At 44.5% G+C, this 25249-nt stretch overlaps 1 protein-coding gene across 1 annotated transcript in view; it reads left to right on the top strand.

Annotated features, from left to right (window-relative positions):
* Positions 1–266: 266 nt before the first annotated feature.
* LOC138259000 (inter-alpha-trypsin inhibitor heavy chain H3-like) overlaps positions 267–25249 on the top strand; it is a 554189-nt gene continuing 529206 nt past the window's right edge. Inside the window, exon 1 of the mRNA XM_069206373.1 lies at positions 267–388. Within this exon, the coding sequence (XP_069062474.1) occupies positions 296–388 (93 nt within the window). The 5' untranslated portion in view covers positions 267–295. The remainder of the gene's footprint in view (positions 389–25249) is intronic.

The following is a 25249-nucleotide window of genomic DNA, read 5'->3' as shown; positions in this document are numbered from 1 at the left end:
ACAAAAATGTTTGATATATCTGGCCCTTAATTTCTAAACTGTTTGACAGGAAAATGTTTTTTCCTTCGGGTTTTAGTCTCCATGTGTAAGTCTAAAGTTTGGTTTGAGCAACGCATGTGTCATTGCACTCTGCAAACATGCTCACAATTTATCTAATTTACGGGATACCTTATCTATTTTTTCGGATTTTGTTTAATGTTTAGCCTACCCTCTGAAAATCAGTTATTGATTAACGGGCTGAGAAATTAGTTAGTGTTAAAAGATGTTCCCCTAAAGGGGATCCGTATTAGCCACTATGAATCGCATGCTGCTGATTTGCGCTTTATTGGCATCTCTCCTAGCCTCTGCCGCTTCTGATTTTTTGATTAAAGGGCCTAGGAACATCAAGGTAAGTAAAATTGTCGTTTGAAAGTATTTTCGGATTACTGAAGTTATTCCTTTGTCGGATGAGCCTACTCAAATCCTACGACCAGCTACAGACCTTCCAACCTACATGTGAATGCTGGGACCCAGACCTGAGCAAATTAAGTGGTTAGATGCAGCCATTTTGTACTAAGATGGTCAGGAAAGCCCACCCATCCCTCTGATGGTATTATGTTTAAGGCACTCCCAGAGGAATAATCAGATACCAAACTAAATCACTTCAGTTCCCTGTAGTTGGGAACAAATTGGTAAAATAGTCATTGAGTGTGTAATAGTAAAACTGAGCTGCTATAATAGCTACTAAGGTCAGCAGAATATCTCTTCTAAGTCAAGCTCTGCAAAGACCTACATCCTCAATGAAAACTTGGCTGGTAGGATGCCTTTCTGCTACGGGAGCACATCAATCTCCTCCACGGAGGTAGCAGAGGACAACCTGGCATAGCAAGAAGAAATTCCCCAAACTGGGTAAACCTAATATTGCCTAAGCCATTGGACAGGGAAATGCATATTTATATTGGTTTATCTCCCCCAGTTAACACAGGCACAGGAAAACTGCAAATATTTGCCGCATCTATACGTTCAGCCTCCCTTGCCTGATTAGGCGTGGCCCCCAACATGTGCAGGACCCTAAATGACCTTTCCTTGAAAGTGTGTCATGCTTTCTGATAGTCGTTTACAGAGGTAACTGAGATGTTATGGTGGTACGCAAGTCACTTTTGGTTCGGTCTTTTACCTCCGCCATTTTTGCCAGAATTACCCAAGCGCATTGACAGAATGGGTGGTGAATTTAAAGGCGATTAGGGGCCTTATTTAAAGTTTATAGGGCACGATATCCTTGAAAAAAGTGGCAGGAATCTCATCTGCTGCTTTAAAAGTGCCAAAACCTTTAAAGCACTTGTAATATGGTAGACAGGATACCTGCCACATTTGTGACGGAGCTGCAAAAATGAAAAAGGTCCTGTGACTAGAAACTGTTGAGCACATGCATAAGGTTCTGGTTAAGGCGCTTGACAAATGACATACACTGGCCTGAAATTAACATTTGTATGACATCTCTCACCATTATCGCTGCCTTTATTCTAGCCTAATTCCTGAAAAGCATTGACTTTGTGGCTGATTTAACACCACCTCCCAAAAATCACCCGCTTGTTTCTCCACGAATGCAAATATGTTTTTATACATCAGGATATCCTTATATTAAACAATATAAAACAGCACACCTAAGAAACTGACCTTGCTCACAGGGTATAAGGGATGGAGCCTGACTCAACATTAAAGGACCAAGACAATTCGTGGCTGCCTTTGTAAAATGTACCTGCATTAATGCAGCATGCTATTGATACTTAGAGGCTGTACTTCATAATTGTAAATATGAAATGTACCAAGCCGTCTGAAGCAGAAGGGGACTGTAGATAATTGCAGTTATGTTTCCCTCATTCATAAAGTGCACTTCAATAAGCCGTGACCCAATTATTGGCTTAAAGGGCTTGCAAGTAAATTATTTGCAAATACCTTTAAACACAAACATTTGCAAAGCCAATAGCTCTAGCCTGGACAAGTTGGCGCTATGAATAAAATATTTTTTATTGATAGCATAAGCCACAAACAATGAAAAAAAAACGTCTACGTCTATGAGGCATACTTTTGCAACAAACATCTATTTAAAGAAAAACATATAACTAGTGCATAATAATTTTTTATGTATTCCAAAAACAGATAGATACACCTTTTTGGTTTTGATGGACATCACAGAAAATATGATTCTCCTTGGCACAAAGAAAAAGCACTATTGTCTCTGAATGACTTTGACCTGAAAACATATTTAAAACACACGAGGAAGATTAAAAGTTATAAACATTGGCAATTGTCTATATGAAAATGGTTCCGAACTAAAATTCAGCTACCAGGCTCATTTAACCCTTACCCATTTTACTTCAATATTACTGTCCACTTGCCTTGTGTTCTCCAACGTATTCTTTCCAAAAAAGTTTGCCACTTGGAACACACCCTAAATGCATACCCATAGTTGAAACCGTAGGTGAACAGCATCACCAATATCATTTCCAACCACAGTGGCATTCTCTGAGAAAACCTGGCACTGTTATGCCTGTCACAAACAATAACGCATGTTCTACATATAAACATCCCAGTGCTTAATTTGTGCTTGTTGTTTCCGGTGCTGAGCACGAGCACTTATTTTTGAGGGCCGGGGCTTATTCTTCTGCCTCAAGCATTTGAGCGAGCAAAAGACACATATGGGAAAGACGGAGGAAGAGAAAAAGGAAAAAGCGTTTCTAAGGTAGAAAGCAGAAAGATGCCAGAGTCAGCTGAAGGGGCAGGGAGTGGCTTTAAATGGATTGAAGAGGCCCGAGATGGCTTCAGGATTACGCTACCCCAGTATTTCGAGCTGGCACATTTAAATGCAGCAGTCGCGTGTTCAAGAGGAGGGCTTTGGGCACCGGCACGTTTTTATTTACAAATTAGGCACTGAAACATCCCCAGAACTGATTACTAGAATGGTCATGATGACGGTCAAGCTTCAATATGCCCCTACCCTTAAAACTGGGGCTTGTTTCTGAAAATCAAAAAAGCAATTACACTGAGGTGCTCAAAGGTTTTCTTACATGGTGTGGGAGTCATTGTTCTTTTCTTTTTCATGACTGCTTTGAATTTACATGGAGGTCTTGAAAAAGATCTTTGAAAGGACACTTCATCTAGGGCATGCCATTTATTGCTCTTGACCTGGTGGCCCTGTGACAAATGGGCTAGTGGTTAAAGGCGACCAATACCAGAGTAAGCAGAGGCTCTTTTGACAGAAACCAACGATTTACCCATATATATATAAATAAATGAGGTGTGATAGCTTTAAGTGTTGGGAGGGAGGGTCATCCTTAATTTACAATATTTGTTTCACTTTAACCAAACTCTAAATTAGGTCCTTAGTCCTGCTACGCATCCTTATACCAGGGAGACATCGGTTTTGAGGCCCTAAGAGCTGCTAGACATTCATAATGGGGAGCTACAGTAGACTTCGTTCCTCATTCAGAATATGGAAGTTGAACTGCAAACCAGTAAATTTTATGTTGCCTATATTACCCATATAACTTTGCACTTACTATGTTCTGGGTCCTCCTTCGCAGTGGCAGAGAATTGTTGTCAAAGTGCTCAAGTAAAATGACAAGAGCACTCATGGCAAAAATGTAATGCCAGCTGGCCACTGATGACGCAGAAATGAAGGTTTTACATTTATTAGCGCATAAACGTAGTGCCGCAATAATCAAGTGTGACTTTAACCGAACTAATAAAGATTGTACGGGGACAAATGTGCCCTCAGAGTAGTTTGCCAACATTTATAAGCGTGCGTTATATAACGTGATGTATTAGAATTGTACTAATCTGACATAACCGTACACGTGTGCCATGATTTGCTTGTTTGAAATGTTTTAACTTAGCATAACTTTAGTGGAGGCTTCGGCCTAGTTGCCTTGTCTCACGGTTTAGATGCTCGTGTTTTTCCAATGTGCTAATAAACGTGTATTCTTGCTTGAAGCTGTACTTTTCCAGTGAGATCGGTTCACATGCTTATCTTTAAGGTTTCGTGCCAGCCTGGCATCTTCTTCTTTGCTCCAAGGTCAATCTGCAGGTGCAGACAATGGACGCTCTGAAAGTGAGTTAATTGGTAAAATATGTTGCAACTTACGTTCCCGACTCCAAGGATAATGTATGCCTAGGTAGAAGCTTGTGAATTGTTGTTTTTGATTGGACAATTTGAAGCCAACCTATGAACCCTCCAATGGAAGACCCTACTGGATTTGAACTGTTGATTTTTTAAACCTGGTGCACAAGAAGAAAGCAGCCATTTTTGACATTAGCCATTACCCGGACATTATTGTCATTACCCGCATCAGCCATTACCCATTGCACCCATTGAGGACATTAGACATTGCAGGACATTGCGGCCATTATGGCCCATCTTGCCGACCTCGTCATTTTGCCATCTTCTACGATGCCAATTGATGTTCGATGAGACTTTGATGCTTTCTCTAATCGAGAGAAAGAGACTTTAAGTAATTCTCGCCCTAGAGACTTTAACTTTGATTTGCCCCTTTGCACGAAGTAGTAGTTTTATCCTTTTATCTTGCCGCTGTGAGGCAATTGCCCCGTCCACCCTGCCCCTTTTGCCCCCGTCCCATGCTGATCGAAACCGGTACCTGTGAGACGAAGACTTCCTTGAATGCTGATTGAATTTGGTAAATATGAAAGGAAAATGTACAATTGCATTGTGTTTCTTTTAGGTAACCAACTGCTGATTTTTGATAAGAGCCCTAGTTAGGAGTTTTCCAAATTAATGTTGCTAAATTGTTTTGCATGAAGTCCCACATGCAGATGCTAATTTGAGGTTAGATGAGGATTCATTTGATGCACGATGCAATTTGAGACCTTGTTATGCTGACTAATGTATGCAATTAGCCCATTACAGATTATAGTTTTAGTGGTTTGCGTTGCTATTATCGAATGCATTGTTATTCAAATGCTGCATAGATTGCATCTTTTCCGCCGTTATGGACAGCTATTAATGTTCATTTACATATATCATTTGGTGTTGAGACACATTTACATCGTGCTAGCTTTGTTAATATAGGGAAATAAATTCATTAACTTTGAATAAACTGGTGTGGTTATTCATGGCCGAAAGGTCATGGTTCGCCAAAATGTTTTCTGGATTAATTGTGAAGTGTTATGTTGATCAGGGCATTGCTTATGTTCGTTATTGATTATTGATTTGATTAAATTGATTACTCTCGGGTGAAGAGAGCCCCACTTGGTCAAAAGATTCATCGACCCAAGAGCGTCCAGATACAGGTAATTTATTAGGACGGAACGCTCTATCAGTAGATGGTAGCAGTGGACGGTTTCGACTTTTGGGACCCCGCTCGAGAGGTATATGGTGTTGAATTAGATTTTTCTTGGGTAAAACAGATTGAGAGAATGATGATGCCCTAAGTCCCCCGCGACTTTCCCGGGATCTCGGAGCTTGCGAATGGAGAGAATGGAGGTGTGAAATCGGCGTTGGCGGTACTAGTGACGGTATGAGTGAAGTCAGGGTTTTGCGCTTGCACAGCTTATTGCCGCAGATTGTTTGAAAAGGTTGCGAGGATTTTAGAGAATAGCGGAGGTGCGACTCCGAGTGTGAGAGTAGGGAAGTCGTCGAACTTCATGTGCATGTGGCGCTTTGTGCAGAAAAAGGTCCACATGGTTGTTGTTGTTGAGACGGGCCCTGCGAGGTCAAGAGACTCCGGAGTATGTTGAAAAGTTTATGAGACACTTGTTTTATGTTGTGGTCTGGTCGGTTTAATAGGTTGACCGGGCGTGGTCAACGAGTCGGTACGTGCGTTAAGGGAGTGAAAGAAAACTTCGACTTCGGGCTTTGACAAATTCTAAGTGCACTAGAATAGATCATTGACAAGTTGAGAGCAGAGTCTGCGGGTCAGATTTGCTTGCGAAAGTGGGGACTGAGAAAGATGGAATAACTGCCAAGGCTAGTGAAAAATCCCTAAGGTCCTGAAGCGATTGTGTTACCCTTCCTGTAGTAAACCGACAGATCTGTTTTATTATTATTTGGTTGCTCGCGATACATGCCAGAAGTTGTTACGAGAGGAGCTGAGTGAAGGAGGACAAGCCGCAAGGCTTTGTCAGCCGCAGTGTGTGTGAGTGTGACGTCACTAGGAGCCGCGCTGGGATAGGTTGGTTGCAGAGAAGGGTCGCGCACGGATTGGACGCAGTCCGTGGGGCTCGATTGGAAGGGGAAAGGCAAGCGAAGAGTATTCCGGGAATTAAAGTCACTTATTGATTACAAACTTTGTGAAATAAAAGACGAGAAAATGAAATTTTTTTAAGCATTAAAGAGTGCGATGAAGGGGGAGTCTTACATTAAAGCGAGCGTAGGAGAGGAGACGCCACCCGAAGGTACACCAGCTTACATTGTAATGGAGGAAAGGGGGGTAGCTCAGTGCCTTTGGCTAAAGCAATGGCACAAGCTGACAGAGAAACATGGGAGCGTAGCGTTCCCGATCCATGGGACATTCAATATAAGGATCCTAGAGAATTTGAGATTCGCGATGTACAACATGAAGGTACCTCCAAGGCCAGCACAGTTTGAGGCTCTAGCGGTTTGGGAACTAATGGCTAGACAGCAACAGCAAAAGAAGTTCGAGACAAGGATAAGAAAGGTAGAAAAGACACTAGCGGACGCTAGGTGGGATAATGCACAGAAGGTGTGGAGGTCAGATATATTGCAGGGGATAAAATTGTTTCCCGCAATTGCTAAGGAAGAAGAGGCGACAGGCAAGAAAGCTACCTGTAAGACAAACAGGAGGTGTTCCAAAGATAGAGAAGACGAGTCAGAGGATGAGGAGTTCATTATGCAATTGCTGAACGACCGTCCACCACCTTATGCAGAGAGTGAACAAGGTCCAAGTACCAGTTCTGCCCCTCCGGCACCGGTACAGAATAATGAAACTCCGAATTCAGAAACGCCATCGGGATCTAAGGACCCGAGTTTACTGTTCACCCCGCAGATACCGCAGGTTAGGAGAATATATCCAGATGTGCCTATATTGAAAACAGCAGAAAATTATCAGCCGCAGGTCCCAAGGTACTACAGCAGTGACAACAGTACGGGAATGATTCTAGATCCAACCGTAATGGGAGTACAGAATGGTCGCAACCCAACATTGGCACAAGCTGAATCAACCCAGTTTTTGATGCCTCAAAAGCAGATGCAGGGGGGAAGCGCACATGCTCAGATGACGGGGAGTCAGACGGGCATGCCGGCAATGATGACCCATAGTGTGGGAATGAACATGCCTCAGAACCTGGGGAATGGACAGAACCCAGATGCGATATCCCTACCCATTACTGTAGGTCCACCGGTACCTTTGTACGTTCAGCCTAACTCAGGTATGAGCGGTCAAGGATCAATGGTGCAGAGTGGGACGGAAAGGAGGTGCATAGAAAACACTCCAGAGACCACTCCGATAGCGGCTCTGCCAACTGGATCTGGGTCCTTGATGGAGTTTAGTCCCATATGTGCTCAGTCAACAGTGGTGAGGTCGAGTCCCCCACTGATGATACCGCTATCATCGAACACTGAAAAGTTGCCGCAACCATCAATGGCAGTCGATGTGAATGCTACACTGATGGGGTTGAATGCGCAACAGCTGACACAGTGGTTCAACAGTCTGAATTCCACACAAAGCTCAGCCAGTGGGAAGGGAGAAGACTATCTGAATAAGGTCAGGTTGAACATGGAAGCAGAAGAATTGGTGGAAGGGACTATGGGTTTGAATAGGTTAGAGTCCTACTCGGAAGAAGAGCTGAGGTATCTATGTCCCAGGATTACGAGAGAAGTGAACAAGGTACATAGAAGGTTGCAAGAAATAGCTGACAAAAACGGGGTTGAGATAGACAAGACAAAACACTTGAGCAGGAGCTATAGATTGGATTTCGGGACCACAGACTTTGAACACATGAGGTCAGCAGGCATGAAAACGCACCTTAGAGAATTGCTGCAGAGTGCACAAGTGTGGAGGTGCTTAGACAAATGGGAGAGCAGATGGGCAAAGAAAAAGGAAAAGAGGAAAGACAGTGTCCCAGAGCACAAGGAGAAAAGACCACAGAGTAGTGATGCAATAACCATGTTACCAATGAGGGAGACAGCAGGGGGAAAATTAATACATGTACCGTGGCACAGAAGCGACATTCAGTCTTTTACGGATGATTTTCCCAAACTGAGAGAGAAACCGATTGAATGGTATGAACAGACTGATAGGTTTGTGAAGCTTGCAAAATGTCTTTGGGAAGACCTGAACACCCTCTTTGAGATTGTGGTTCCGGCAGATTTGTGGGAAGACTGCAAAAGGGCTGTAGGTTGGCCGACAAGTGAACCAGAGAGAGACAGGGATACGGGTGCACCATCACCTATGGTAATGAGCTTGTACTATAAGGTGATTGAGCATTTGAAGACGAAGGTTGCCGCGAAAAATGTGGATTGGCAGAAGATTGATCGAACTGCCCAAGAGGCTAAAGAGTCGATTCATGGTTACTATGAGAGGTTGTTGAAGGCGTTCAAGAACTACAGTGGCACGGAAACAATAGAGGCGAAGGACATGCTTCATTTTGTGTTTAGATTTGTGGAAGGGCTGAGACCAGAGATAAGTCAGATGATAAAGACGCATTTGATTTGTTGGCAGTCGAAACCGATTGATGAGGTGTTGAATTATGCGAAATACTGTAGCGACGAAATTGAAGTGAAACAGAAAAGGTTGAAAGAGAAAGTGATGATGATGCAACTTAAAGCAGCTAAGACAGGTTTGCAAGGGTTGCAAGGGTTCCAACAGCAGATGCCGCAGCCGCAGCCGCAGGGAAATATGGTGTTTCAGCCACAGGCGAGAGGTAGAGGTAGAGGAGGCTTTGGGATTAATGGTCCGGATTTGAACACTGTTGCGATTCCGAATGGTGTGCAGGCAATGAAAAGGGTGATGCCGTGTCACGTGTGCGGAATCGTCGGGCATTGGAAACGCGAGTGCCCGATGGTGATGCAGGAAGGTGCAGGTGTTGGTCAGCAAAACAATGATGTCAATGCATTCCAGACAATAAGGGGACCGAAAATGAGAGGTCCAAACCCAAATTTTCAGACCATAAATCAGCTGCAGGGATTACAGCCCATGCAGCCGCAGCAGATGCAGATGCCCCGTATGCAGATGACGCAAATGCAGCCAATGCAACAGCAGTTTCCCATGGTACCTAATCAGCAAATGCAAATACCTTTGGCACCAGTGAGTCAGCAGCAAGCGATGGTTCCTCCACAGGTCTCGAGTCAGGTGATGAATACAAATGGCACAGTACAACAGTTCCCATTACACAGTGAGAATGGAATAAACAATGTATGGGAGAGTGAAAGTTCAGATGAGGAGGGAAATTGTGTGCTTGCAGCATCCTTGGAAGTTGATCAAAAGGGTCCATATGTGGAGGGAAGAGTTATGGGTCATCGTGTTTCATTCTTGGTTGACACAGGAGCCACACGTTCAACTGTTAGGAGCATTGAAGTACCAAATTTGCCACTCTCAGGGAGAACAGTTCAAGTAGTGGGAGTAGCAAACAGGTACCTGACGAACCCAATCACAGATCCAGTACCAGTTAGAATTGGTAACTATCAAGGGTCACATAAATTTGTGGTATGTGACTCAAGCCCGATAGCACTGTTAGGGAGAGACCTATTGTGCAAATTGGGATGTTCGATTATGTGTTCGGACGATGGAATTAGAATTCAGACGAGCAGTGATGGGGAAGAAGAGGATAGTGTAGAAGGGGATGAGATGGAAACTGTCGATGAAGAATATCCTCTGATTAACCTTTTTCCGATGATAACTGAAGAAGATATTCCAGCTGAATTACGGGAAACAGTCGGAAAGGAAGTGTGGGATATGACAGGAAAAGAGGTGGGATTGGTGAAAGGAGTGGAACCAGTGAAAGTAACCGTAAAACCCAATGTAACCTTTCCCCAGACCCCACAATACCACATGGCACAAGACACCCTCATGAAAGTCGCCCAACTCATTGACGAGTTTGTAAAACAGGGAGTACTGAAAGAAGTGTTAAGCAGTCCATGTAATTCACCAATCATGGGACTAATAAAGCCTAGTGGAAAGGTCCGAATAGTGCAGGACTTGAGGAAAATAAATGACATCGTAATTAAATGCTGCCCTGTAGTACCGAATCCAGCTGTGATAATGTTTCAAGTCCCTTGCGATGCCGAGTGGTTCTCAGTCATCGACTTGTCACAAGCATTCTTTTCGGTGCCTCTTCATGAGGACAGCCAATTTCTCTTTTGTTTCAAATTCTTAGACAGAGTTTACAGTTGGTGTCGAATTCCTCAAGGGTTTTCGGAGTCATCGTCAATTTTCAATCAGATTCTAAAGAAAGACTTGGAAGCGTTAGAATTGCCATTCGAGTCAACCCTAGTACAGTACATTGATGACTTACTGATTGCATCTAAGACAGAAAGTGGCTGCACAGCCGACACCATTGCTCTACTGAACCATTTGGGAAGGAATGGACACAAGGTGTCTCCTTCAAAGTTGCAGTTCTGTCAGAAGAAAGTGAAATACTTGGGTCATCAAATAGAGAAAGGGTCACGGAGAATAATGAAGGAAAGAATAACAAGTGTACTTCAAATGAGTCCACCAAAGACAAGGAGGGAGGTGAGGACGTTTTTGGGGATGGTGAGCTACTGTCGCCAGTGGATTCCCAACTTCTCAACTCTAGCAAAGCCTTTACTGAAACTGACCCAGAAGGATGCCTTGGATGAAATTGAGCTGAAAGGAGATGAGATGGATGCTTTTATTGAATTGAAAGAATGCATGTGCAGGGCTCCAGCTTTAGGTATGCCTGATTACACAAAGCCTTTCACATTGTTTTGTCATGAACGTGATGCATGTTCTTTGTCTGTCTTGACCCAAGCCCATGGTGGCATAAACAGACCAGTAGCGTATTTTTCAGCTACTTTGGATCCGGTTGCAGCAGCACTGCCAGGGTGTTTGCGCGCCGTAGCAGCAGTTGGTATCAGCCTCACTCAGAGTGAAGGAATAGTGATGGGACACCCATTAACAGTCATGGTCCCTCACTCAGTTGAGATACTTTTGACCCGCTCCCGAACACAACACATGACTGGAGCAAGACTCACAAGGTATGAAACAATAATTCTGGGCTCACCGAATGTGCAGCTGAAAAGGTGCACTACGTTGAATCCAGCAACCTTGCTTCCCGGTGAAAATGCTGAAATTGAGAACGCTGAAGACGTCGAGCACGACTGCCTTCAGGTGACTGAATTTTGCACAAAACCCCGACCTGATATTAGGGATACTAAGCTTGATGAAAATGACCAAATTGTTTTTGTTGATGGGTCATGTTTAAGAGATGCATTGGGAATATTGAAAGCAGGATATGCTGTATGTACTGTAACAGGTGTCTTGGAAGCGTCCTGGCTTCACGGAGTCTATTCCGCACAAGTAGCAGAGCTTGTAGCCCTTACAAGAGCATGCCAACTGTCTACATTGATGAAGGTTACCATTTACACTGATAGTCAGTACGGGTTTGGAATTGTGCACGACTTTGGGCAATTATGGTCACAAAGAGGTTTCCTGACCTCTTCAGGGTCCCCAGTGAAAAACGGGGAGAGAATAAGGGAATTGTTACACGCCATTCAGATGCCAGCCGAAATTGCAGTGGTAAAGTGTAGTGCTCATACAAAAGGACAGGACTATGTTTCTCTGGGAAATGCATATGCGGATCAAGTCGCAAGATTTTGTGCCTTGAACTGTACATTGCTCAGGGATGAATGGAATTTGATAAGTGAGCCAGAGCTCGAACCAGCTGAAGCATTTGCCTTGAAGGTCGTGGATACAATGGATGAACTAAAAGCATTACAGAATAGCGTCAGGGAGGATGAAAGAGCTTCCTGGATTAAGTCACAATGTACAAGGAGACCAGATGAGTTATGGGTTTCAAATGAGGGAAAATTTGTTTTACCAAATTGTCTCTTATCGCAGCTAGCGCGGTTCTATCATGGGCAGGCTCACCTAGGGAGAGATGCCATGATAAGATTGTTCAAAACTGATTGGTTTAACCCCAGATTCCGTCAAGCTGCAGAAGCAGTTTGCCATCGTTGTGTCATTTGTCAGCAGATGAACCCAGGAAAGGGAACGGTTGTGAACATGAGCCACATTGGCAGGGCGAGTGGCCCGTTCAGCAGAATGCAGATGGACTTTATTGAGATGCCTGTGCATGGAGGACTGAAGTATGTGTTGGTGATTGTGTGCATTTTTAGTCACTGGATTGAAGCATACCCCACACGTAGAAATGACAGCCTTACAGTTGCAAAACTATTGTTGAGGGAGTTGATACCACGTTTCGGATTCCCGATCTCTTTAGAATCAGATAGAGGAAGTCACTTCAATAACGAGGTGATAAAGTTACTTTGCGCAGCGCTGAACATTGAGCAAAAACTGCATTGTAGCTATCGCCCTGAAGCCTCAGGACTGGTGGAACAAATGAATGGTACACTGAAATCAAGAATGGCGAAAATATGTGCATCGACAAATTTGAAATGGCCTGACGCATTGCCTTTGGTGTTAATTTCAATGAGAAACACCCCTGACAGAAAGACTGGATTGTCCCCGCACGAAATTCTCATGGGCAGGGCCATGAGACTTCCTGCAGTTCCCGCAAATGCGCTTTTGAATATTACAGATGATATGGTGTTAGACTACTGCAAAGGTCTGGCTGACGTGGTTCGCTCTTTCTCTCACCAGGTGGAAGCAACCACCTTGCCACCGATCCAAGGTCCAGGACACACACTGAAAGCAGGTGACTGGGTCGTGATAAAGAAGCACGTGAGGAAGTCGTGTCTGGAACCCCGTTGGAAAGGCCCTTTCCAAGTGATCCTGACAACCACTACCGCTGTGAAGTGTGCGGGAGTTCCCAACTGGATTCACGCCAGTCATACAAAGAAAGTGTTGTGTCCCACAGATGAGGAAGTTGAAGCGCTGAAACTGCCAGTACCTGATAACAAAGTGCCGGGCGCTGAGACAGAGCAAAACAGAACTAGAAGCGAACAGGCAGAAATAGAGGAGAGAGAAATATTCTCTGAGGACGAAACAACCGATTCACTTGGGGAAGACCAAGGAGAAACCTCAGACAGCGACGAAGCAGCTGAAGGTAACAAAGAGCCTGAAGCAGCTGAAAGTGACAAAGAGCCTGAAGAAAGTAACGGTGACAAAGGGCTCGAAAGAGGTGAAGAAGCAGGAGAGCCTGATCAGAGGAGGGCTTTCCCAGAAGCAGACGGTACAGAAAAAGAAAAGGAAAACCTGATTGACTCCCCAGAAGGAGGGGACAAGGCAGAACAGAACGAAACTGTTCAAACTTCTTCAGAAGAGATCGCAGGTTCATCAAGTGGACACAGTGCTAAGAGAAGACCAAGTATATCACCAGTAAAACTAAGAACTAGAGAAACGTTGAATGACAGTGAAGGGCCAAGAGTGAAAGAGAAAAGAAAGGAAGTGTCTGTCGTGGTACCAACATCAAGTGAAGAAAAAGACTTGGCCAAAGAGGAAAGTACCAGTGAGGCAGAATCAAAGAGAGATGCGAAATTGAAAAGGAAAAGGATACCAAACAGGAGATATTCCGGTCCAGAATGGGCATATGTAGTCAATGACGATTGGACTGACGAATTTGTATCTCTTAGCCTCGAGAACGAAGAAGAAGAGATACCAATAGAAAAGAAAAGTTTTATGGACACTATTGACTGAAAGAAAAAAAAAAAGAAAAAAAAAATGATAAATGACATTGCTTGCTATAATCTAACGTGATACAACCAGCTGAGACATTGCTAAACCGGATGAGACATTTGCTAACTTGATAAGACTTTGATAACCTGATTGACTCTTAAACCCGATTTGAGACAACGTTGCTAACTGATAAAAGACTGAGGCCCTCATTCTGACCTTGGCGGTCTTTTCGCAAGACCGCCGAGTTACCGCCGCGGTAAAGACCGCCGACCGCGGCGGTATGCCGCTGCGCGTATTCCGACCGCTGGGAGCGTTCCGCCGGAATACCGCCAGCAGCCACACTGGCGGTCGGCGGGAAAGTGGAGACTGGTCAACCTCCACCGCCACGCCAGCAGAACACCGCCCCCAGAATTACGACCCACATTTCTGTGTGGCGGTCTTCTGTTGGCGGTCTTCTGTTGGCGGTCACGTCCCTATGGCTCCCGTCGCCTCCCGGAGGACCAACGCACAAGGTAAGTTGATCGTCCGTGAGGGGAGGGGGTGGGGGGGTGTTGTGTGATGTGTGCGTGCATGGGGGTGTGCGTGTGAGTGTGTAGAGGGGGTGTGTGAGTGCGTGCATGCGGGCGGGGAGTGCTGCTGTGCCTATGGGCAATGTGTGTAGTTCGGCGGGTGCGCATGTCGGCATGTATGTGTGCGGGTATGTGTCCCCGTTGTGTATGTGTGTGTGTAGGGGGTGTGTATATGTGCATGTTGGGGGTGTGTGCATGTCGGGGTGCGTGTATGTGCATGTCGGGGTGGGGGTGGGGAGGGGGTTTGTACCACCTCTGGGGGGTGGCAGGGGGGTGGAGGGTGTGGGGGGAGGACTCGGCGGGGCAGTGGGGGGTGGGGGAGACCCCTATCAGTGCCAGGGAAGGAATTCCCTGGCCCCGATAGTGCCTACTGCCATGGTTCGCATGGCGGTTCCCGAACGCCAGAAACCGCGGCGGTAAGCAGGGTCATGATACCGTTGGCGGTCTTGGGTCGACCGCCGGACCGGAGTGCGCAGACTCCAGCCCGTCGGTCATGACCGCCGTGGCTGTCGGAGTGGGGAAGTGGCGGTCGGTCGCGGCGGTGACCGCCGCGGTCAGAATGCCATTTTTAATACCGCCGGTCTGTTCGCGGTCCGACCGCCGCCTCTCCGCCGACCGCCAAGGTCAGAATGAGGGCCTGAGTTATTGCCGAATTGAGTTATTGCCGAATTGAGACAAATGCTGCTAACCGATAAGTGACTGGGCTCCTGAAGAAAACTGTGTGAACATTGCGCTCGTTCAGCTTTGTAACTAATTGCTAAATCGTTCTTTTATAAGTGCTTCTAGCTCTCTGATTCTATACAGATCATGACTAAGGCCCTCATTCTGACCTTGGCGGTCTTTTCGCAAGACCGCCGAGTTACCGCCGCGGTAAAGACCGCCAACCGCGGCGGTATGCCGCTGCGCGTATTCCGACCGCTGGGAGCGTTCCGCCGGAATACCGCCGGCAGCCACACTGGCGGTCGGCGGGAAAGTGGAGACTGGTCAACCTCCACCGCCACGCCAGCAGAACACCGCCCCCAGAATTACGACCCACATTTCTGTGTGGCGGTCTTCTGTTGGCGGTCTTCTGTTGGCGGTCACGTCCCTATGGCTCCCGTCGCCTCCTGGAGGACCAACGCACAAGGTAAGTTGATCGTCCGTGAGGGGAGGGGGTGGGGGGGTGTTGTGTGATGTGTGCGTGCATGGGGGTGTGCGTGTGAGTGTGTAGAGGGGGTGTGTGAGTGCGTGCATGCGGGCGGGGAGTGCTGCTGTGCCTATGGGCAATGTGTGTAGTTCGGCGGGTGCGCATGTCGGCATGTATGTGTGCGGGTATGTGTCCCCGTTGTGTATGTGTGTGTGTAGGGGGTGTGTATATGTGCATGTTGGGGGTGTGTGCATGTCGGGGTGCGTGTATGTGCATGTCGGGGTGGGGGTGGGGAGGGGGTTTGTACCACCTCTGGGGGGTGGCAGGGGGGTGGAGGGTGTGGGGGGAGGACTCGGGGGGGCAGTGGGGGGTGGGGGAGACCCCTATCAGTGCCAGGGAAGGAATTCCCTGGCCCCGATAGTGCCTACCGCCATGGTTCGCATGGCGGTTCCCGAACGCCAGAAACCGCGGCGGTAAGCAGGGTCATGATACCGTTGGCGGTCTTGGGTCGACCGCCGGACCGGAGTGCGCAGACTCCAGCCCGTCGGTCATGACCGCCGTGGCTGTCGGAGTGGGGAAGTGGCGGTCGGTCGCGGCGGTGACCGCCGCGGTCAGAATGCCATTTTTAATACCGCCGGTCTGTTCGCGGTCCGACCGCCGCCTCTCCGCCGACCGCCAAGGTCAGAATGAGGGCCTAAGTACGCTACACAAAACAGTAGAGTGAAATATTGTAAATATGCGTGTATAGGCTTGATAACTGCATGTGTACTAATAATAATGGCAATAGTGCTTGCAACGCGTGGTAAGGGTGAGAATGAGAAAATTGATGCTTCTACTTCTGCTCCTGTTACTGTCACTGAACTAACCGCATTGAAAAGACTAGAATTAGATGAGAGACACTTGCATGATAAGAAGGAACTTTCGTATAATGTTTTTTATCGCCTACTAACAGAATATGTTGAGACTATGGATGCGAAAGATTGTTATGTGTGTACACAGATACCGACATCGGTAACGGAAGGGGTGACTTATCACCACATGCCTCTTACATATGGGATTACATGTAGTTTAGTAACTTCTAGATTTTATGGTCAAACTAACATACAGAATTTTTATTCAAATTATGATGTTACCTTTGCATATGTTCCTATAATAACGCAACTAAGCCAGATTGCTAAAGATTGGGATGCTAAAATAATGAGGGAATTTTTTGAGCCAATGCAACCTTTTGAAACAGCTCACGCTCATAGGGAAAACCTTACCTGCTCGCTCTCAGCAGTAGAAATAAGCTTTTTAGATCGCACAGATGATAGAAGGGCACAAATGAATGCGAAATTAGAAAAAGAGCTAAGTAAGAGGACTTCAGTAGATAAATATGCTTTTGCCGCAATAAAAACACAAGGAAGAATAGCTTTAGACGCTTGGCATGTAGGGAAATTTTGTATATATCGTGGTGAATCTTATTATGATAACATTTTCGTGGGAGCGAGTGAATGTAAACATACGTTTATCTTTAAGGCCAAATGGACATTCATGCTGAACGGACTTGATCCTGTCATACCTGGTGTATATTACATTTGTGGGCATAATGCCTATTATCGTCTTCCAAAGGGATGGTGGGGGAGATGTTATTTGGGTATAGTGTTCCCAAAAGTTTATCAACTGGATGACCTATCAGTGATTCCAAAGACGCCTGGATCTCATCGTATCCAGAAAAGAGAGACTGCAGCTGCTGTGGTAGGAGATATATTTGGAGCCATGATTCCTTCATTGGGAGTTGTGTTGAATTCCATCAAAATAAGAAAGTTGTCTACTATAGTGGATAACATGTTGACAAAGTTTTCAGGTGCTATAATCCTGATGGATGCTGAACTTGCAGCGGAAAGAGCTATGACTCTTCAAAATAGGCTTGCCCTAGACATTCTTTTAGCAAAGGATGGCGGCGTTTGCAAAATGCTTGGTGCGCGTCACTGTTGTACGTATACACCAGACAACAGTGTGAAGATTAAAACAATGCTTGCAAATCTAACAAAAGAGAGTGCAGACTTGAAGGAATTGAAAGAACCAGGAGTTTGGGAGAAGGTTGGAAAGGGAATTGCTTCAGTGGGGAATTGGCTTGGTGGCATTTGGAATGGAATATTACTAAAAATAATACAGGGAATACTAATAGTACTAATTTGCATCTTTGGAATTTGGGGAATAAAGAGGGGAATACTAATGATCATGGCAAGAATTAAGAGAAGGAAGGAAGAGAAAATGATGAAAAGAATGGCAGAAGAATACAAGGCAAGAACAAGGGGAACTAAAAGGCAAAGAGAACTGACAGAATTTTAATGGAATAAAATTTGTGGAAATAGTTTTGTGTGATGACAAGTAGTCATCAGAGGAGGGATTGATGACGCAGAAATGAAGGTTTTACATTTATTAGCGCATAAACGTAGTGCCGCAATAATCAAGTGTGACTTTAACCGAACTAATAAAGATTGTACGGGGACAAATGTGCCCTCAGAGTAGTTTGCCAACATTTATAAGCGTGCTTTATAAAACGTGATGTATTAGAATTGTACTAATCTGACATAACCGTAAACGAGTGCCATGATTTGCTTGTTTGAAATGTTTTAACTTAGCATAACTTTAGTGGAGGCTTCGGCCTAGTTGCCTTGTCTCACGGTTTAGATGCTCATGTTTTTCCAATGTGCTAATAAACGTGTATTCTTGCTTGAAGCTGTACTTTTCCAGTGAGATCGGTTCACATGCTTATCTTTAAGGTTTCGTGCCAGCCTGGCATCTTCTTCTTTGCTCCAAGGTCAATCTGCAGGTGCAGACAATGGACGCTCTGAAAGTGAGTTAATTGGTAAAATATGTTGCAACTTACGTTCCCGACTCCAAGGATAATGTATGCCTAGGTAGAAGCTTGTGAATTGTTGTTTTTGATTGGACAATTTGAAGCCAACCTATGAACCCTCCAATGGAAGACCCTACTGGATTTGAACTGTTGATTATTTAAACCTGGTGCACAAGAAGAAAGCAGCCATTTTTGACATTAGCCATTACCCGGACATTATTGTCATTACCCGCATCAGCCATTACCCATTGCACCCATTGAGGACATTAGACATTGCAGGACATTGCGGCCATTATGGCCCATCTTGCCGACCTCGTCATTTTGCCATCTTCTACGATGCCAATTGATGTTCGATGAGACTTTGATGCTTTCTCTAATCGAGAGAAAGAGACTTTAAGTAATTCTCGCCCTAGAGACTTTAACTTTGATTTGCCCCTTTGCATGAAGTAGTAGTTTTATCCTTTTATCTTGCCGTGGTGAGGCAATTGCCCCGTCCACCCTGCCCCTTTTGCCCCCGTCCCATGCTGATCGAAACCGGTACCTGTGAGACGAAGACTTCCTTGAATGCTGATTGAATTTGGTAAATATGAAAGGAAAATGTACAATTGCATTGTGTTTCTTTTAGGTAACCAACTGCTGATTTTTGATAAGAGCCCTAGTTAGGAGTTTTCCAAATTAATGTTGCTAAATTGTTTTGCGTGAAGTCCCACATGCAGATGCTAATTTGAGGTTAGATGAGGATTCATTTGATGCACGATGCAATTTGAGACCTTGTTATGCTGACTAATGTATGCAATTAGCCCATTACAGATTATAGTTTTAGTGGTTTGCGTTGCTATTATCGAATGCATTGTTATTCAAATGCTGCATAGATTGCATCTTTTCCGCCGTTATGGACAGCTATTAATGTTCATTTACATATATCATTTGGTGTTGAGACACATTTACATCGTGCTAGCTTTGTTAATATAGGGAAATAAATTCATTAACTTTGAATAAACTGGTGTGGTTATTCATGGCCGAAAGGTCATGGTTCGCCAAAATGTTTTCTGGATTAATTGTAAAGTGTTATGTTGATCAGGGCATTGCTTATGTTCGTTATTGATTATTGATTTGATTAAATTGATTACTCTCGGGTGAAGAGAGCCCCACTTGGTCAAAAGATTCATCGACCCAAGAGTGTCCAGATACAGGTAATTTATTAGGACGGAACGCTCTATCACCACCATGACATAGTTGCTGCCTGCCCTTTTTTGTCAATCTAAAAAAATATCCCCAAAACTGTTTTTTTCTACATAACAAAACTGCAATGATCCTAATGAGTTGTTAGGCATCTCACATTGCCTACTTATGTTTCTGGCCACAAAATAGGATGGGCCCTCTGACAGAGAAACGCTAGTGGCCCTGTGACAGGTGAGTCTCTGGCTAAAAGTTTCCATCGGAGGCTCTAACTGAAGCTCTTCTAATGAAATTACAAGGGTAGACCACCTGGAAATGGGCACAGGAAGCATAGAAGTGACAATGAAGCTACCAACCTTTGGCAGATGCCCTATTATCGCCAATACATAAATTAGTAATTTAGTAGATTTAAAAAATCGCAGCATCTATTATTTCTCTTCCTGCTGATAAAATCAAATGCTTGATGAATCTTCTGCTTCAAACTTGGAACATACATAGGAATGCAATTTTGTAAACACCGCACTATTAGGGGGTATCCTTACTTTTTTTTACTTCTTCACTGTATATTTTTGCATGTTGTATGATAATATATAATGCTGCCTTCTAAAATATAAAACTGCATATTGACACTGATAGTTGGGTGTTGGTAACAGTTGCCACCAGAGGAATATGTGTCTGTCTAAGTAAAGCAATCATTGTATTTTTTAATATTGTTTTAATAGTACTCTATATTTCATCAGTGTTGTTAGACCTGTCAAATTAGGTTGGTCTTCCGCCTAACATTTTGTCTGCATGCCTCAAGTTTTGCTGAATTCATTTTTGTTGGCCTTGGGACTCTGCACTTTACCACTGCTAAACAGTGCTAAAGTACTTGTACTCTCTCCTCAAAACATAGTTTGATTGGCATATACCCAATTGGCATATTTAATTTACTGATAAGTCCCCAGTAAAGTGCACTACATGTGCCCAGGGCTTGTAAGTTAAATGCTACTAGTATGCCTGCATTAATGATTGTGCTGCCTACTTAAGTAGCCCTTTAAGCATGTACCAGGCCTGCCATTGCAGCCTGAATGCAGTGTCACACTGCTGTGTTGACTTAACATCCAAGACCCCTTGTCAATCCTTAAACTCCCCTTGTAATACAAATGTAGCCCATAAGGCAGTGTGCTATATAAGTGAAAAATAGTACATGTGTCTTTCAGTTTTACATGCCCTGGTAGTGAAAAACGTCCAAATTTGTTTCTCACTACTGTGAGGCCTGCCCTTCTTGAAGGATAACATTTGGGATCCCTTATTACATTTAATAAGCAATAAATCCTGATTTAGGGGAGGCAGATCTGTGAAGGTTAGTACCTATGAAATTGTAATGATAAATCCTATTTAATGGTAAAGTCAGGTGTATTGTTACAATTTTCTAAATGGCACTTTTAGAAAGTTGGCATTTTCCTGCTGTTAGCCCTGTGTGCCTGCAGCCTGTCTCTATGGTGGGTTACAGCTGGCCTTTGTATATTCTCCCCAGACAGCCACACACAATGGGAGCTAAGATGTGCCTTGATGGGCTCTGATAGACCATCCTCAGAGGGTGGGAGTGAGGAGCTGGCTACAGCCTCACACTTACAGCTGAATAACCTATGACCTATCCCCACACAAAGGGTCACATATCCCAATTTACTGAGTCTCTAGCCAGGGCAGAAAGGGACACCTCTGTGCACTTGAAAGACAGCACTGGGTATAAGAAGTGGACCTCAGACCCTACCACTTCAGAACACATATAGACCTGTGGATACCCTGTCAGGAAGAAGGACATCTGTGCTGCTACAATTACTGCCACTCTGCTAGACTGCTGTTCTGTAAGAACTGCCTGGCTGTGCAGACCTGCTGCATTTTGCTATCCTTGCGTAGGTGAAAAGGACTGACCTGCAACTCTCCAACCCAGAGTGACTCCAAGGGCCAACTGACTGGTCTCCCGATCAAAAGTTCTAGGGACATAAAAAACTTCCAACCAACTCAATACTGCAACAGGACCCTGCCATCTGTGAACCTTACCTGCTAAGTGGTGTCACCCCAGTCCTGGGCCTTTGGAGGTAAATATTCAGGTGTTGCTCCTGCAGAACCAATGCATATTCATTGTTGTGTGAACAGAACCAGAGCATCTCTGCCATTGCGTGGATAAAACTGGACCATCACAATCAGAACCAGCACTGCTGTGTTTTCCTCGAGGCAAGGTCCCTGTATCTTGACCACAATGCTGAACTCCGCACCCCAGTCACTGCACTCATTGGCTCAGCGCATTGCCTCGATGTTAATGAAGCTGCAACACGTACCTCAACTCCAGGTCCTGGTACATCTCTATTATTGCTTGGGGAAAATCGATGCATCTCCTCAATAGTATGGTTTGGATCCAGGGCAAAGCTCCTGCACTAGGATTTAAGGTACATTGGTTCCAGGGGCCCAAGTGGGACACTGTAGCTGGTCCAGGCTCCATCACAGTTAGCATAAACATTTGACTGTGTGCCAGGTTGATGATACCAGATAGCCCTGGTTGGTTGTTTTTGCTTTTAAGTGCCTTTCTACGGTTTGTTCTTTAAAAATGTATAACTTAAGTTTAGCCTTTTTGATTTTTGTTGTTTTATTTATTAAATTATATTCTATTGTTCTAACTAGACGTGGTATCTTTTTTGTTTGGTGTTTACACTGTTTTTTTGTTTGAAGTGTTGCACAAATACTTTACACATTGCTTCTTAAGTTAAAACTGCCTGCTCTGTGCCAAGCTACTAGAGGGCGAGCACAGGTTAATTTAGGGTGTGTTTGTGACTTACCCTGACTGGGACTGTGGTTTCTGCTTGCACAAGGTGCATACCTCTGGCAACCAGAAACCCGATTTCTAAAAAGTGTGATACAAATCAGAAAGCATGCGTGCTAATGTATGAACTTTGTTTTGTAGTGTCTTTGAAATATATTGCAATGTCTTTCAAAGTGAATGTGCTTATTAATGCTGGAATTTGCAATGTTTTATTGAAGTGAGCAAAAAATCCTTTACATGAACAATTCTTAGAATACTAGCCAAATGTGTTCCAAAGGAAGACATATCTATTCTTTACTGTAATAAAAATCATAAACAGAGCAACCTTTGACTCCATTTTACTAGTATTCTTAGAGCCAATGTTTGTACCCATCATTGATGCGAAGTAAGTGTTAGAAATATACACTCACCTTGTATTGTGCAGGATACATCTATTTCCACCCTTGAATTGTGATTGAACTTCAAGCTTTAACACAGTGCAAATTAATTAGGTATACATTTTTATTAGCTATTTGACAGCAAATAAGCAAAAGTTCAGAACAGCATTCTTAAAGTTATGTCAGGGACTGGATGGAGAAATAGACGTGTTTGAAAGCTCTCTGTTATGCGGAGGGCAATGCTAAAAACTCGGATGATTGTAGTGTCTATATTGAGAAATTTGGCTACTATTTGGGTTGGATGGCTGCCCACCTCAAGGAATAATCACAGCTCTTTACAGAGTGAACCCTTAATGTCACTAAATTAACTTGAGCTGAACCACCTGCTACTCATGGCACACAGCAGACAGGCCTAACTTAGGGCAATGTGTAAAAAAATATATGCAAAACAAAAACAATAATAAAGTAAAAAAACACCAAGCAATATACAAAATGACACCAAAACAACATTTATCTAGTAAGGGGAAAAAAATAAACTATAAAAAAAAAAATTAAGTAGAAATAGGGCCAATAAACACTAAAGCACCAATTATAATAAATGGTCATAGTAAACCGGGAATAAGGTTCAATTTAAGGCCAACCACGATGGAGCCTTGGTCGAATATACTAAGTATTGGTCCCAGTGAAAATTGTCAGCCAAAAATTTGGATGTCAGTCAACTGACTATTGTAGTCAACCTATTTGTCATGGGTGTTCTGATGAGGTGCCTTGGGATGCCACAATTCTGCTTGCCACTAGGTAGTGGATAGAGATGAATCCAGGGCACTCCCTTACCAATGGGGTAAAGGTTGCTGGGATAACCTTACCCATTATTTTCACTAGTTTCTGTTTTTGTCACTGCAAGCACACTCAAAATGTCATGTGTCAGGGTATTTTCCAGATGGTGATTATCTTCGGCACACTAAACTCAGAGGGTTGTGCTTGTGTAGGGGAGTGCACTATGGTAATCACTCATATCCTCACATATTGAACACTAAAATACAGTTTGAAGCATGCACTGTACCCACAACAAATCCAGAGAAAAAAGTCTGGTTGGACAAAAGCATGCTTCATCAGTAACCACAGAGGTGATACACAAGAATTATCCTAGCATCCTGTTCTCTCCTTTTCAAGTGTGCACCAAGTGTTATATGTGGCTTAAAAGACCTTCTGAGCAAAATTTGACACTGTGATATCAACAGAATGCTCACAGCCCCCAACCTGAATATTCGTTTGTGCTCGGAGTAGTCATCTCTGATGTTAGAAATGGGGACTTTGGTTGTCAGTCAGGTTTCCCTCTGTCCAAGAAAGGACCCTCACTCTAGTCAGGGCAAAGGAGAAACATACCTGATAACCCCTGCTCCCCCCCCGGTAGCTTGGCACGATCAGAAAGGCTTAACTAAAGTATTTGTACCAGCACACACAGTTATACAGTGGAAACACTACAAAATACCTCAGCACCAGGGTAGAAATATAGCCAATATTTATCTGAACAAAACAAGACCTAAACAACAAAGATCCAACATACACAAGCAAAGTTATGACTTTAAAAAAAAGATGAAACTTCAATATAGCGCTTAGAAACACAAATGCTTCAAATTGGTGATATCATTGTGTCGTTCCCAATGGGCCGGTCACGGAGTCACACGAATCCCCAGGTACAGCACCTATTGAAATTGAGGAAAAAAGCCAGTGCACGAGTCGGGGGATCGCGGCGTCTCTGGATCCGAGGTGGCGTTGGTTCTGGTGCTGCGGAGCAAAGGAGCAGAGGCGTCAGGTCTTTCCGGCTGAGCAGTGGAGGTTATCTGTAAACACAAAGTGGTACAATAGTAGGGACAAATCTAAGTGCTAATTTACACAGAATGAGCTTCTGAATTGGTCATTGGAAGTGTACTTTAATTACAACAGTGGAGGAGGTTAGGTGTTGTCGGTGCGAAGCATTGGATCCACGCACTTCCGGTGGAGTCGATATCTGACGGTCACGACTTCCACGGAGTCGCGGACTTCGGTGAGGCTGTAGTGGCGTTGGGCCTGAGGGGTTGTCGCACTCCAGCAAAGACCACGGCTTCGGTTTGCAGGCAGCGTCATGGGATTCAGCAACGTGTCAGTCCGGAGTCATCCGAAGTCAGTTTTCTTGGATTTTCTTGGATTTTCTCCAGCTTCTCCTTTTAAGGGCCCCGGGGCTGTATTAGGCACCACTTGGCAGGGCAGGAGTCTCAGCAGAGATACCAGGTGCTGACAGAGGAAGTCTTTGATGGCCCTGAGACTTCAGAACAGGGGGCAAGTTCAGTCCAAAGCCCTTGGAGATTCTTCTCAAGCAGGAATATACCACAAAGTCCAGTCTTTGTCCCCTTTCACAGGCAGAAGCAGCAACTGTAGGATGGCCCAACAAAGCACAGTCACAGTCAGAGGCGGCACTTCTCCTCAGCTCTTCAGGTCTGCACCTTGACAGAGGTTCCTCTTGGCTCCAGAAGGAAATCTTGAAGAGAAGGCATGGTAAGAGGAAGTCCCACTTACAGCTCATGGCCTCAGGTAGGCCAGT

This window comes from Pleurodeles waltl, chromosome 9 (genome assembly GCF_031143425.1).
Source record: "Pleurodeles waltl isolate 20211129_DDA chromosome 9, aPleWal1.hap1.20221129, whole genome shotgun sequence".
In the NCBI taxonomy this organism is placed as follows: domain Eukaryota; kingdom Metazoa; phylum Chordata; class Amphibia; order Caudata; family Salamandridae; genus Pleurodeles; species Pleurodeles waltl.
This window is presented reverse-complemented; position numbering and strand designations above follow the sequence as displayed.